The 14900-nt window shown below is 41.4% G+C and overlaps 1 protein-coding gene across 1 annotated transcript in view; it reads left to right on the top strand.

The window, feature by feature from the left end:
- The window catches only part of iars1 (isoleucyl-tRNA synthetase 1), a 63236-nt gene that overhangs the window by 23257 nt on the left and 25079 nt on the right, over window positions 1–14900 (top strand). The window contains exons 13-18 of the mRNA XM_031568471.1: window positions 548–646; window positions 8070–8196; window positions 9835–9908; window positions 12656–12850; window positions 12989–13075; window positions 13368–13451. Coding sequence (XP_031424331.1) covers window positions 548–646; window positions 8070–8196; window positions 9835–9908; window positions 12656–12850; window positions 12989–13075; window positions 13368–13451 — 666 coding nt within the window. The remainder of the gene's footprint in view (window positions 1–547; window positions 647–8069; window positions 8197–9834; window positions 9909–12655; window positions 12851–12988; window positions 13076–13367; window positions 13452–14900) is intronic.

The raw sequence follows: 14900 nt of genomic DNA, 5'->3' as shown, positions 1-14900 counted from the left end.
TTTAAGATTTATTTTTGGGCTTTTTGTGCCATTAATCGATAGTGCAGTGAAGAGTGGGACAGGAAATGAGAGGGAGAAGAGCTGGGGAGTGGACAGGAGAAATTACATTGGGCCGGATTCGAACCCGTGTCCTCCATGGGCGTCAAGCCCGAATGTGGTCGGGGCTACTGCTTGCGCCACAGTGCCCCCCACCTTTTGTCTTCTTGATGTAACTTCTGCCCCCCCCCCCCCCCCTCGCCCCCCCCGCTGACTTTACCAGTCTCCCATTTGCTTCTTGTAGTGAGACAGTCAGTCAAGCATTGATTGGGTGAGGGACATCCACAGGGTGCACATACAGGCTTAAATAGGCAGTCATGATCTGTTGATGGGAACAAACTCACACTGACATGAATATTTATGAATGAAATCAAAAAAAGATCTGTTGGTGATATTGCTGAGCGTCGCTGTAGAGGCTAGGCAGTTTCCAGCCAACAGTTTTTCCTCAGTATTAGTTTGTGTGGCGATTTATTTATGTATGTGTGCATGTGTCTGTGTGTTTGATTGACAGGTCAGACACCCCGCTGATCTACAAGGCAGTGCCAAGCTGGTTTGTTCGCGTTGAGCACATGGTTGAGAAACTTCTGGAAAACAACAGCAAATGTTACTGGTGAGACTTAACTCCTTACATAACATAACAGAACAGCGCCTATAACCTCTACCTCAAAAACTCCACAGTAATGTTTTCTTTTCCCTTAATGCATTTTCAATATGTAAGGATGGACACATCCTTACGCAATATTGAAATAATAAAAATGGAAGCATGTTGCAGATACTGTAACGTAAAGCCAAGTTGTCATCCACATTCCCTACGCTTCACTGTTATTAGGGATTGGATTTTCATGTGAAGTCCGGAACATAGTCAAAGAATTTAGTTAATAGTCGACCAGATGACCAGTCTCCTCAAAACTAAGTGGAATTAAAAACAAAACAATGCTTTATTATAGCTTATAGCACTTCACAAAGTCTTGCTTGTGTTTGCAAAATGCACCTTCAAGCGTGCACCTTGTGGCGTGTAGGGTGTTACACTTTCACAATGTTAGCTCACCACCTGATGTCACTGTACAGCGAACCCTCTCCCTTTGTCCCCTGTTCTGGTAACAGATCTATGGGGTCAGGCTTGATCACTGATGTAGATGCCCCAGAGTGTGTTTAGGTAACAGATCTATGGGGTCAGTGTGTTTAGGTAACAGATCTATGGGCTCAAGGTTGATCACTGATGTAGATGCCCCAGAGTGTGTTTAGCTTCCGGTGGGGTTCACAAGTGACCGCAGCTCTAGTGACGCTTGCCAAGACCGTAAGACTCTTACGAAGGCCACTGTTTGTCAACAGACACGCAGACTCTGGTCTTAAGTAACGGCTTGAGGTGAATTATTCAAAGATCAGATGGAAAGAAAAGATGAAGGTCATGTGGCCAGGAAAGACGTGACCTGAGCCACCAGCACATCCGGACTGGTAGCCAAAAGGCTACTCTCTAGCTTTCGGGCGGCCGTAAGGCGTTGCCAATATGACTACAGGAAATGCTCCTTTGAATGAATTTGATTATTGTGCCTCCACACCGGTACTTCTCATCATTCCCATTACTTGGGGAAAGAGCCGTTTTGATATCAAGGGAACCAAAAATGCTGACTTCTTTTACAACTGCAAGTTTCAAGGACATCTACCACAGCAGTCCATGCCATCCTGTTGTTTTGGGGGATATGATGTGACATTCATGTTCAAATTAGGGTTTCTACATTCAGCCCCAGAAATTTGGAGAGCTCATTTATAGTGAGGGCATGTCCTCACTCCCTTTTTTTTTGTTCAGTCAGGGGGAGCTGCAGATGATTTTAACTGCATTGTTGAATGAATCACTTTCTGCAAACATCCATCTAAGTGGCACACAGAACTGATTGCCCTTTACTTAGCTTTGGGCTTCGAGTCTGACGGGATTGAAGCATTTCACCTTGCACTTGTTGAGCCGAGTGCTTTTACTTGTGCATGAAAATGGCCTTATCATTTAACATTTGCCTGACCTCGTGCCGAGGCTACCAGTTAAATTGGAGCAGAGAATATGAAGAATTCTAGAAGAAAAAAAAAAGAGAGCTTAGAGAATAAGAACCAAAGAGAATTAGAAGAAAGAGAGGAGTTGAAATATAAAACCAAACAGATAACACCTAGGGTTTCGAATTCAGCACCACTCTCCTCACATAATTCAGTTCTCCTCTCCACCCCATGCAGTTGTTACGTATTGGCAAACCGTGCCTTCCTCTCTCCCACAAGAAGCCCACACCCTGGAGAGCCAGATGGACTTAGGAAATGTGTACGCAGAAGAGAAGGGCTCACGCTCAGTGCTGCTAGTCCCTCCTCAGACAGTTCTTTCCCGGGCAGAGTACAAGACACGCCTGCCACAATGCTGAAACGGCCCAGATGTTGTTGAAGGAAACCCATTAGCTGCTGAGGATCTCACTTCACTGCCATTTAATCCTGTCATTATGACATTATGTGGGTACAGGGAGAAGGGGCCTAAATACCCGTACTATCATTAGAGAATGGGCATCCATGCATGCATTCATGAGTACATAGCAGGCACACACACACACACACACACACACACACACACGCACACACATCAACATACTGATGAGCGAGATGCAGCCTCTCTGGCATCAGCACCAGCATCATTTGGTATGTGCCGATTTCCAGTTATAAGGTTAAATGAACACATACTACTCATTAATTGACACCATTCTTCATGTGTAGGCATTTGTCATGTGGAATGCACACACAAGATAGTAAGTGTACATGCTATGACCATTTATAACACTTACATGTGTACATGCTATGACCATTTATAACACTTACATGTGTACATGCTATGACCATTTATAACACTTACATGTGTACATGCTATTACTGGCAGTATTGGGTGTGAGTTTACCATTAGATGTCTTACCATCAGTGAAGGTAAATTCTGCCATTAACTCAAGATGTTGCATACAATGCAATTAGGCCTATGCACCTTTTAGGCTGGATTGATGCAACTAAATATTGAGCTGAACTGCATTTCCACCAGATAAAGAACACATGTAAATTTTTCTCTAAAAACTAAGAAGGTTTTCTCTGTAGAGGCAATCTGCCGAACTCTCTGACTGCAACAGTGAGTATGTCGGATGAGGAAAAGCCAGGGTTAGGTGATAACTCTTTAAACCCTGTATAGAATTGTTAGCAGTGCAGTTGCATTATCAACTGGGATCTTATACTATACAGCCAAGCCTATTTGAAAACAACACGTTATGGCCAGTCAACTAATTACTGGTGGTGTTGGTAATGATCAGACAAATTCTGTTGTCTCGTCCTGCTGAATAATCAATTGTTCACAGGTGTAGGAAAGGTCTATCTTTTGGATATTTGGTTACCATTACCAAGTTTTCAGAGCATTGATATAGAAAGGGGAAAAAACCTTTTTACCAGATCTACTTCATGGTTTTCCCGTTATCCAGGAATGTCGGTAGACCTGCCTGCCATCAGGAAAGAGGATTTCTCGCCACTGTGTTACAGTAAACCGGCAATAAAAACAAGTTTTTCACTATTCAATATGTAAGATCTTCAAAATACAAATCAATGAAGCTTTATTCAACCACTGGCTTCAGAATGTGCTCAAATTGCAGAAACTTTACACACAGCACCTGCTGATTGATGCAGTGAATTTGAATGACATTGCTCCCATGCTCTCGGACTCTGTTATGTATCAGCGTGGCTAATATACTCCTTTCACCAAGCTTAGAGGGCGCAGCATCAGTAGCAGTTCCCAGTATGGTCTCCAGATTCTGAAGGTCAAGTTATTTTTCAGCATGTCCTCATCAACTCTCCTAAAATGAGTAGCTGGGCTGAATTTGTTTAGTCAGTGCTCTCATCGCAGACTAGTGTTCATCCCTCCCACTCATATAATTAGCATATGCCACTTCATAGCTAGCTCTGGTACTTTTTTCCTTCGAATCTTTTGCCTTGAGAAGAGTTGTTGCTAAAAGGCTAAGCTAGCTTCAAATTGCTAGTCCCTTTACAGCTGTGCAGTTTCTGATACAAACTATGCTTAGTTTCGTAATGTTTTTTTTCACATTGAAATCATATTTCATATCAGGGACAGTCTCTTGGCAAATACAGACGCAATTATTTCGGCTTTCAGTAAAAAAAAAAGTAGTTTTCAATCTCTCTTAAAAGCGATGGCCTTCGCTACTTGACTGAATAACCAATCAGTTTGTTACTAAGGGATTCAAGTTTAATTTCTTCTTTTAATATTTTGCAGGTCTAGTTAGTGCTGCCACTGTGTGGTGGGCTTGAACAGCACATTTCATGTCTTCACCACATGGCCCACTATTGCAGGGGCGCAGATGGCACTGGGGACGGCGGGGGACATGTCCCCCCCCAGATTCATAGTGACCTCGATCCGTCCCCACCACTCTCCCTACGTAAGGCGACAATCATCAGTTAATAACTCTGCACAGCTGATGAGGCGATGTTAGCGCCCCCCCCAGTTCAAAGATCCCATCTTCATCACACGGCCACACTATTGTCCTGCAGCGCTGCCACCCTGGGCCACTCGCCCTATCATTTACAATCTGCCCCCATGGGCTGGACTTTGGACACCCTGATTTAAGATGTTTTAAAGAAAATACTTAAAGGAGAGGCTTACTTTGAGCTGTGTGTTGTGGGTGGAGGGAGGTGGTTTGATTAGCTGTGCCAAACCCTCAGACTCATTCTGTGTTCTTTCTGAGCAGCTATTGATTTTATCTCCCCCCTCATCTTTTATGATTAGGGTCCCAGAATCCACCCATTACCTACTGTAGGAAGAGCACGGTTCTTGGAATACCCTCATGCTGGAATGTTACAAAGCATAATTGCAGGGACCAAATCAATACATGCTCATATCACTTTCCCCACTTTATTATTCTCTTTTACTTTTCCATTAAAAATCTGAGATCACCCAAATCTGGCCTACATGTATTAATATTAGTGCTGTCAGTTTAACGCGTTATTAACGGCGTTAACGCAAACCCATTTTAACGCCGTTAATTTTTTTATCGCGCGATTAACGCGATTTAAAAAAAAAAAAAATTTAATTTTTTTTTTTTTTTTTAGATTAATGTTCTTTTTGGCCTCGCAAACTGTGTAGTAGGCTAACGTTACGGTTTGAGTGAATGGTGAGCGCGATACGGCGAAATGGATGATAAAAAACTTCTGAATGGAAAGTTTACTTTTAAAAGTTGTGTTGTGCAAAAGAAGTGAGCTTCACTGTTGTCTGAAAATGTCAACAGGCAGCTGGCTGAAAGCAAAGAAGTAGTAGGCTTACCTTTTATTGGTAACCTAACTGTTACGGTTCATTGTTTCTGAAATAAAAGGCCTGACTGTTATGTTCCCAGCAAACTTGAAAAAAAGAAAATATTAAGCCATGGTTTAACTGCACTATAGGGTCCTTGTTTACCTGAAATGTGCACTTTATAATTTAATTTTGTACCGCCCTGTTTGGCAATGTTGGTTTTCAATAAAATAAAACATTTGCATAAAGCAAGCCAATCCACTTTTCCATGTTGATAAGGGCATTGAAATAAAAATAAAATGATGGAAAAAATAAATAAACAAAGGGACATTTAGAATAGATAAAAATTTGCGATTAATCGCGATTAATTTTGAGTTAACTATGACATAAATGCGATTAATCGCGATTAAATATTTTAATCGTTTGACAGCACTAATTAATATATGTTACATACTCCATAGTTTTCCTGTTATGAGTATGTATTCATTTAGACACTAAATATGCAGTCCCTGATTCTGGCTAAAAGTTTGTTGATATTTAAACCCAACAGCCAATCAAATGAGTGAGTACTGTGAGGATTAATTTGCTGAATTTAAGGTATATTTGATAAGAATAACGGACTGTGCCTTTTGAACTGTGTAGTAGGGTAGCCTTGATGGTCAGGGGAAACACACGCACAGCAGTGACAAAGTGGGGTGAGTAAGGGTGAAAATATATGCATTCATTTCAACCAAAGTGCTGACAAAAACCCAAGTGCAACAGTATATTAAAAATAAGCCCTTATGAAACAACAACAAAAGAAGAAGCAGTGAGTAGCGCAACAGACGCACCAAACAATATCCCTCCTTTCAGAATTTAAAAAGAGCAGGTGATCTCTGTAACCAAACAATATCCCTCCTTTCAGAATTTAAATAAAGGCAGGTGATCACTGTAACCAAACAATATCCCTCCTTTCAGAATTTAAATAAAGGCAGGTGATCTCTGTAACCAAACATTATCCCTCCTTTCAGAATTTAAATAAAGGCAGGTGATCACTGTAACCAAACAATATCCCTCCTTTCAGAATTTAAATAAAGGCAGGTGATCTCTGTAACCAAACAATATCCCTCCTTTCAGAATTTAAATAAAGGCAGGTGATCTCTGTAACCAAACAATATCCCTCCTTTCAGAATTTAAATAAAGGCAGGTGATCTCTGTGACCAAACAATATCCCTCCTTTCAGAATTTAAAAAGAGCAGGTGATCTCTGTAACCAATTAACAGGCTCTCTTAATCAGGCTGGTAACGGCCAGCCAGGGGACCCTACTGCCGCACCTGTGGGAAAACGGAACGACGGGGCCAAAAATTAAGAAAACAAAAAATTCATGAGAATATGAAATGAACACAAACAACTAAACTAAACAACAAAGTGACAAACCCCATGTTCACCTAGGGTACTGTTAAAGGGGTCTAGAACCAAAACAAAAGCAAATACAAAGAAAACAATTATATAATAATAATAATAATAATAATAATAATAATAATAAAACTTTATTTATATAGCACCTTTCATGCAAAAGAATGCAGCTCAAAGTGCTTTACAGCAAATACATAATATGCACAATAATAATAATGAAAAATATTTTGATTAATGTGGATCACATCATCACAAACTGGGAATACTTGGTGTCTTTGTTTTATAGTATAAACGTGTGGATGGTAAGTAGACCCTGCAACACAAAACGATACTCTTTTAATGCTAGATTCACATCTAAGGAGAAGGGATGGAGGACAAGAGAGTGAGCTGGGGAAAATCATTAAATTGATATAGTGGGTGCCTAAATAGAAATGCCTCTCACAAATGGGAATTGATGAAGTCGTTGCTCGGCTGGTAGAACCTGCCTTCACATTTATACCTTGATGTTCTCTAAGGGTAGCGCCATGTCCCACAAAGAATGAGTTTGAAAATTGAGAGCTGTTGAACAGAGGGAAGAAGATGACGCCTTGCAGGGAGCTATAACCTTTGCAGTCCTTCTTGTTAAAGAAGATGTGCTAAGATTTATTTTTAGATGCATAAAAGAATCAAGAAGCTGACAGAAACAGGACTGCTTCGACGAAAGTGACTAATTTGGACTAATTTACACAAATGACTGTTGTGGCATCCTTCATTAAAGACCACTACATTTTTGACTAATATAACATTTTCTGTCTGTTTTTACCCAAATGTGAAAATCGACTAAATCACATTTATTGGATCACGTTTATGAATTCCATTTATGAAATTGAAGTCTGTTGGATTACAATTATGATCTGAACACAGTAATACTGTCCCCCATAGAAAACTCATTTTTAATCATGACTGACTTTCAAATCACTCTTGATTTTCAGTGTTAAGGAATAAATAGGTCTCATTAAGACTAGCCTCTCAATCTTCATTACTCGTACCACAGCTGTGATGTACACCCTAAAACCAATGTGCATTGTGGGTAAAGCTGCGGACGTTCACCGCTCGTTCCACTGTGTCGATTGCCCGTTCGCTGGGTTTCCAAACAGATGTGCCGGTTGTGAAGGGAAATTATATAAGCTTCATTATATAACACTTTTTTTCTGCTCCCGCTAGATTTATGCATCATATCTCTGTGCCCCCCCCCCCCCCCCCTTGCTTGAACACCCCACAGTGGGCCACGCAATTCATCTGTGTTTTTGAGAGAATTCATTTCTTACTGCCCTGATGACTCTGTACTTGACTTCTCTTCCAGGGTACCAGAGTTTGTGGGGGAGAAGCGCTTTGGCAACTGGCTTCGTGACGCCCGCGACTGGGCCATCTCCCGGAACCGCTACTGGGGCACTCCTATCCCCCTCTGGGTCAGCGATGACTACGAGGAGGTCAGTCATGTGCGAGTGACCAGGGTCTCTGACCGTCACCCCTCTACTAGCTTTATAGCGATCTCCCTAGTTTTCACCTTTGCATTAAGACATCAAGAACCAATGGGAGTCTGTTCAATACACGGTCCTGTGAAATAGTGAAAAGTATTAAAAAAAATGAAACCCCTAAAAAAGAATTTGTAGTTGGCTGCTGGCCGTCAGAAGTGGGCTGTTGGCGCTCTCTACACACACGGCAAACTAAAGAGAAAGAGGGACAGCGTCCTGCTTCCTGAAAATAGCCTAATGACTGTTTTGCGGCGGCGCTCTCTGGAGTGCCTCCTTGAACTCCCAAAGCTCAAGCCAGTCCAGGAAAAGTGGATCTCCTGCTCTTCATGCCGACAGAGGCCTCAATCTGGGCCAGCGGCTCCAGCGGCTCCAGCGGCCTGCTCTGAATTAGAACAGGGGTCTGCTCGCTTCTCTGCCTCCACAGACAGACGCATGCAGTGCTTTTATTTATTTATTTCGATTTGGCTTGGGTCTGTAGTTCAGCAATCCACCGGATCAGTTTGACCTTGGTAGGTTCAGTTTTTATGAACGTAGGTTTGAAAGGGAAAGGAAAACGTTCCAATTTCTTAATGTTTCTTAATGTTTCTTAATGTTTCTTAATTTAGACTTAAACTTAGAGCATGTTACTGGTTTAATGGAATTCAGTTGGAATTGGATGAAGAGCTTCTTTCTTACTGTGCTTTAAAGTCTGCCGTCATAGCTATTGTAGGCATCATCCTTCAGGTAAAGTGTCTTTACGCACCATGATGCACACGAAAAAGTATGTCAGCAGGCAATCAGTTCAACTCACTTAGTGACAAATTAGGTCACATCCATCCATCCGTCTGAAACGATGCGACGACCTTACAAGAATGGCAACTGCTTCAGCACTGGTTTCTTTTCTGGGAAGAAAGCCTTGGCTAAATTTAAACTCCTTTAATGAAGATGTTCACTATCTCCTCCAAGACACTCCTTACCAAAAGATGCTGCAGTCTTCTACAGGGAAAAATAGGTTCATTTTCCTGGGGGACAATGGACAGTGGCGTGTGTTGAGATTGGGCTCTTGGAAACTAAAGTTCCATCAGGCTTCCCACAGAGCGTTATTGTTGTCTGTTAGTGTAACACAGAAGTGACAGATGCAGGGCTTTATCCGGCTTCCCTCTGCTTTGGACTTCTTTTGGGGCCACTGTCTTTCGCCTCTTTCTGCAGGCTGAAGGTACACAGGGTTATATCAGTGGATAAGAAGGGGGTTAGAGATGAAAATGGGAAGGTTGGAAATGGTCAGGTTTTTTTTTCTTGGAAGTTCATCATAGGATCGATGTCACGCCCTAAACAGTGATAACATCTGTAGGATTTGTCAGATCATTTTATACTGATCAAGTGAAAAGGTAAAATATGTGTTTAAAATAAATAAATAATAATACTAGTTTTAGAGGTGTAACCATCAGTTTTGGCTGTTAGCTCTGAGTGTCATTATTATTTAGGTTAACTTTCTTTTTTTGTTTGCCTTTTGAAGGACACTCTAGCTAGGGTACAATTTACGAAAGTAGAGCAAACCTCACCGAGTTTTTTTTCCTGTCCTCCCTGTCTGTGTCTCTCTGTGTGTTTTTTCAGGTTGTTTGTGTGGGATCCATTGCTGAGCTTGAAGAGCTGACTGGAGTGAAAGTAACCGATCTGCATCGGGAGAGGTGAGTCACTGATCGTTAGGCCCGCCATTACACCGGATCTCTCTCTCTCTCTCTCTCTCTCTCTCTCTCTCTCTCTCTCTCTCTCTCTCTCTCCCCTCTCCTACCCAGGTGGAACTGGTACGGGTGGCCAGAGGAGAGGGCCAGATCACTTTCACCTCTTAATTACTCTTAATTAAGCGCGGCACAAGAACTCCTCCCTTTGACTGACGAGTGAGAAGGATCACTTTTACAGGCACTGTGCCGGCTCACTCTGGTCAACCCCATTGTGTCTTCTGCTCACCCTGGTCAACCCTGTGAAATCACCCCAGTGGAATTCAAGATGATTAAATTAGTAGGGCCAATGATTTTCCGTTTAAAAAAAATGCATTTTCCGTTTCACATTTGGTGAATTCTTTTTCGTTTCAGCTCATTTTGTTCACCCTGAGGTAGATTGATGGCTTAAAATGAGTGAATAATATGTGCCCTTCTTAGATTGTTGTTTGCCAGCCATCAACAGAACAGAAGACTAAACATTTTTTGTTTTAAATGCGATTGGGAAGACGAGCGCGTGAATGTGACTGAATGTGGCTTTAGCGGAGGTCTGTGGGTCTGTGGCTAATTAATGTTTGTTCATCGTTGCAATCGTTGCTGTGTTTTATTTGAAAGAAATATAGCCTTGCAGCCCAAAATACAGGGGAATTTTGGGCGATTTGTATGCACAAAATGATGTTTCCGTCTGAAAGTTGCAATTCCGTTTCAAAGGGTTCATTCGAATGCCGTCCGTTTTCCGTTATCGCGGAAAATCATTGGCCCGTTAGCAATAGTTGAAAATAATCATGTAAGGCATGCAAAAACATGCAAATATTACTTGTTAACTAAATGAACTAGCTGTAGTGGCTGAATGTAGTCTGGCAGATTTGATGAATTCTAAGTTCTGTGAAATAATAAGACCGTTATGGCATTGGCAGTGTATTGACTATGGTGTATTGACTATTTCCAGTGAATCTCGCTAGGTACTATCTCCACAATTAGAAAAGTCCCTGAAAAGTCCCATCTATGGGCTTGTTTTGCGGAGTTCCAAGGATTGATTGATGATATCGCCGGGGAAAACTATAGCACTCTGCCTCGTTTTAAAATTGTTGAATTCGGGTTTCAGCCACACAGTGATTTGTGAGGGTGTCAAGATGAGTGAAAACTGTCTTTAAACTATATCAATGAATTTGAATGGCGACCACATGAGTTTTATTCCCCCCAAAAATGTGGTACCTTGGAATGTAAACAAGCAGCAGTGCGTCATAGCCATGTTATAGATGTCTGTATTCAATGATTGCTAAATTTCTCTTGTATCAAATGGCAAAGCTGGTATAGTTGTTTGTTAGATTCTCATGCTAATCCTAATATTTTCAAGTCAGTATCTAAAAAATGGAAAAATTTATATTATGTTTCAGGTCACAGCATTGGTGTGGGTTTCAATAGAAAACAAAAGACAAAATAGCAGGCAGATTGGCAGATTTCAAATGACCAGCGTTTTGTTATTACGGAACCGGTAAACTTGATCTTGGTATAATTTTAAAGGGTTCTTTAAGCTCTTTCTATTTGTGACATTTAACCATGTTGAACATGTTGTTCACATCCCTACTAATGCTACCATAATGAATATAATGATCTCTTGAAAATATGGAAAATATTTTGAAATTGGGACTTAACACTTAGCATCATGGTTGCAATGTGTGTCTCATATCTTTAGTAAAGACCGCAAAGATTTGGCTCGAGTCAACGCAAGGAATCAGCCTCTGAATACAGCTGCAGTAACCAATAGTAGTGCCGTTCAGCCGACACCATGGCAGGTTCCATTGAACTCCCTAACCCAAATTGGGGACAGCACACCTTACAAATGTTTCAAAACTTGAAATGAAGCTGCTGTTCCATCATACAAATACATCTGTCATTTAAAAGTCACATCTGTCATTTAATCTGTCAAGACATGTTTTACTGTCAGAATCCACAGTTCATTTCTCCTAACTGAAAGCTGTCTATTATCCCATTAATCATTACATAATTCATATGTTTTAACAAAGAAAAACCAATAACTTTTCATTTTCATCTCCTGGCACATGAATGTGACCACACGTATGTATATCCATGGTATAGCTGTGAACATTTAAGTATTTATTTGCCTATTATACTTCTTCTAAGACTCTTTATGATGTTTTAAGGAGATTTTTCAGCCTCCTTTTTTGGGCCATGTCTTCGTCAGATGATGTATGGGTTGTTGTTAGGGGTGGGGGAAAAAAATCGATTTTTCGATTTCTCTCGATTCTCTTTAGAACGATTCTGTCTCGATTCAGAAAAGTTCATAATCGATTTTTTAATAAAAACATTTTTTTTTTTAAATTAATATTTTTTTTTTTACACACACATTCATTTTGTGTTGAAATGCAAGCTGCATCGATTATTGCATTGTTCATAGAAAGTCATAATTGTGACAAGGAAAAACTTTTTATCTAATAAAAAAATAGATCTGTTGATTTTCTTTAATTATCAAACACAAAGTAGGAAGTGATTTGAGACTCTAAGTAGCAAACTCAAATGTTTTAAAAATTGAGATGCATCGATAATCGTTTTATCGGTTTAGAATTGATAATCGATAATCGGTTTAGAATCGAGAATCGGTTTAGAATCGAATCGTTGACCTCTGAATCGGAATCGAATCGTGAGGTGCCAAGAGATTCCCACCCCTAGTTGTTGTAATGTGCGTGTGCTTGCAGCATTGATGGCCTGACCATCCCATCGCGCTGTGGGAAGGGCCAGCTGAAGCGGGTCTCCGAGGTGTTCGACTGCTGGTTTGAGAGTGGCAGCATGCCCTACGCTCAGGCCCACTATCCCTTTGAGAACCGCAAGGAGTTCGAAGACACCTTCCCTGCCGACTTCATTGCAGAGGGCATTGACCAGACCAGAGGATGGTAAGAAGCAGTGACCCAGATCTGTTCTTACCACATTTACCCACTACCAAGGAGCCACTGGGTGTCATAGAATTCAATCCTTTTTTTTTTTTTTTTTTTTTTTAATTTTAATTTTAATATATATTTTTTTATTACCAGGTTTTACACGCTACTGGTGCTGTCTACTGCCCTCTTTGGTAGACCTCCCTTCAAGAATGTGATCGTCAATGGACTGGTGCTGGCCAGGTTTGTGCTCTTTGAGTCTTGGACCATATGCAGTAAAGCTGTGTGACATTCAGCCAGTGGGCTTATCATATGCTGTGCACAGGTTTCTAGTCTTCAGGCATAAACACACACACACACACACACACACACACACACACACACACACACACACACACACACACACACACACACACACACACACACACACACACACACGCATACGAAAACATACATACTTACAATACATTCTAATAACGTAGTGACCTGGAAAACTGGTCGAATTTACTCGGTGGATATAATTTTCTGTATGCAGTGATGGCCAGAAGATGAGCAAAAGGAAGAAGAACTACCCAGACCCAAGCATTATTGTGCAGAGCTATGGTGCTGATGCCTTGAGGTAAGACACTTAGTTCATTTAAACATTATTTGGTGAAATAATCCTGAAGTGTATGCCTCAGTGTGTGAGCTAGATATTACGAGGCAACGCATGCGATTGAAGTGATTACATTCTCTGTTTCCCTTTTTTTTCTCGTTTTGCTCTATTTTAATCAAATGGTTTGAGGCAATCGAGTGACATTGCCATATGGCCAGTGAGTGAAGCATTATTGAATCCATCCATATGTTCTAGAGCGTTCCAAGAAATGTCAGAGTAGCCGTTGTTCGCCCTGCAGCTTCTGATTTGACATGCTGTTAGGTTTGCTCTCCTGTCTGTTTCTGTCTTTCTTGTTATTAGCATGAGGCTCACATTGATCTGCATCCACAAAGGAGCAAATACAGCCGTTATTCACCCTCTAGCTAAATTAGCTTCTAAATGATCTAAATATTTTCTCTCTAATGAGACTGGAGGTAATTATCTGCATGGGTGCTGATCCTCGTGGCAGAGAGTCCGTGTCTGCCTGTCTGTTTACTGTGCACCTCTGAGGTGTTGAGGTGACTCCCCCTGTGAACTCTCAGTTCCCACAGGAAATCATGTGGCATTGAGACAGTCGAGTGCCGTAGTGTCCCAGAGCAGAGGTGAAACCCAGAATCTGTGCCCAGTAAACAGCATTGCCACAGAACTTTCTAGATGCTTTTCTCCAAGTTATTTTACGGGGTGGCATTTCATGCAAGAGCACCATGTGAGAGTGGTGTAATTGTGGAGCCGATCACTGCATGCACCATGGTTTAATGTGCCCTCTGAAAGCATTTGATTTTAGTGAGGCAGACGTTTTTTTATCTGCTGCCGGAAACCGCCATGTGCTCAGACTTCCATATGTCATGGGCGACAGTGGTACAGTGGTAGAGAAGTCGTTTAGTAATCAGAAGGTTGCTAGTTCGATTCCCTGTCGAAGTGTCCTTGAGCAAGACACTGAACCCCTAATTGCTCCTGATGGGCAGTGTGCCATCAGTGTAAATGTAAAATGTAAAATGTGTATACATTGTAAGTCGCACATATGTAAGTCGCTTTGGATAAAAGCGTCTGCTAAATGACTAAATGTAAATGTAAATGTAAATGTCAGCTTAGAGTACCATGCCAGGGCTGCAATGGGTACGCGGCTGGCCTGATTTACACTTTTATACCCCTGATGATCAGACATGGCAGAGATGGGCTCGTCTCAGTGTATTATCTCCCTGCTGCTTGGGGAACCCTGTGATCAATGCTAAGAGAAATGACTTCATGCGTCTTCCAGACAATCCCCTGGAAACTGGAAAAAGACCTTCCAGGAAAAAAAAAAAAAAAGAAATCGTTTCTTGCTTATTCACTCACTGCTCTCTTCCATCGGCCTGAATTGTGTCTCTTGCTCTCCTCCCCTCCCCTCCCTCCCTCTCTCCCCTTTCCCCTTTCTGCTTAGTGCTTGATCTCATT

Source organism: Clupea harengus, chromosome 5 (assembly GCF_900700415.2).
Source record: "Clupea harengus chromosome 5, Ch_v2.0.2, whole genome shotgun sequence".
Classification (NCBI taxonomy): Eukaryota; Metazoa; Chordata; class Actinopteri; order Clupeiformes; family Clupeidae; genus Clupea; species Clupea harengus.
This window is presented reverse-complemented; position numbering and strand designations above follow the sequence as displayed.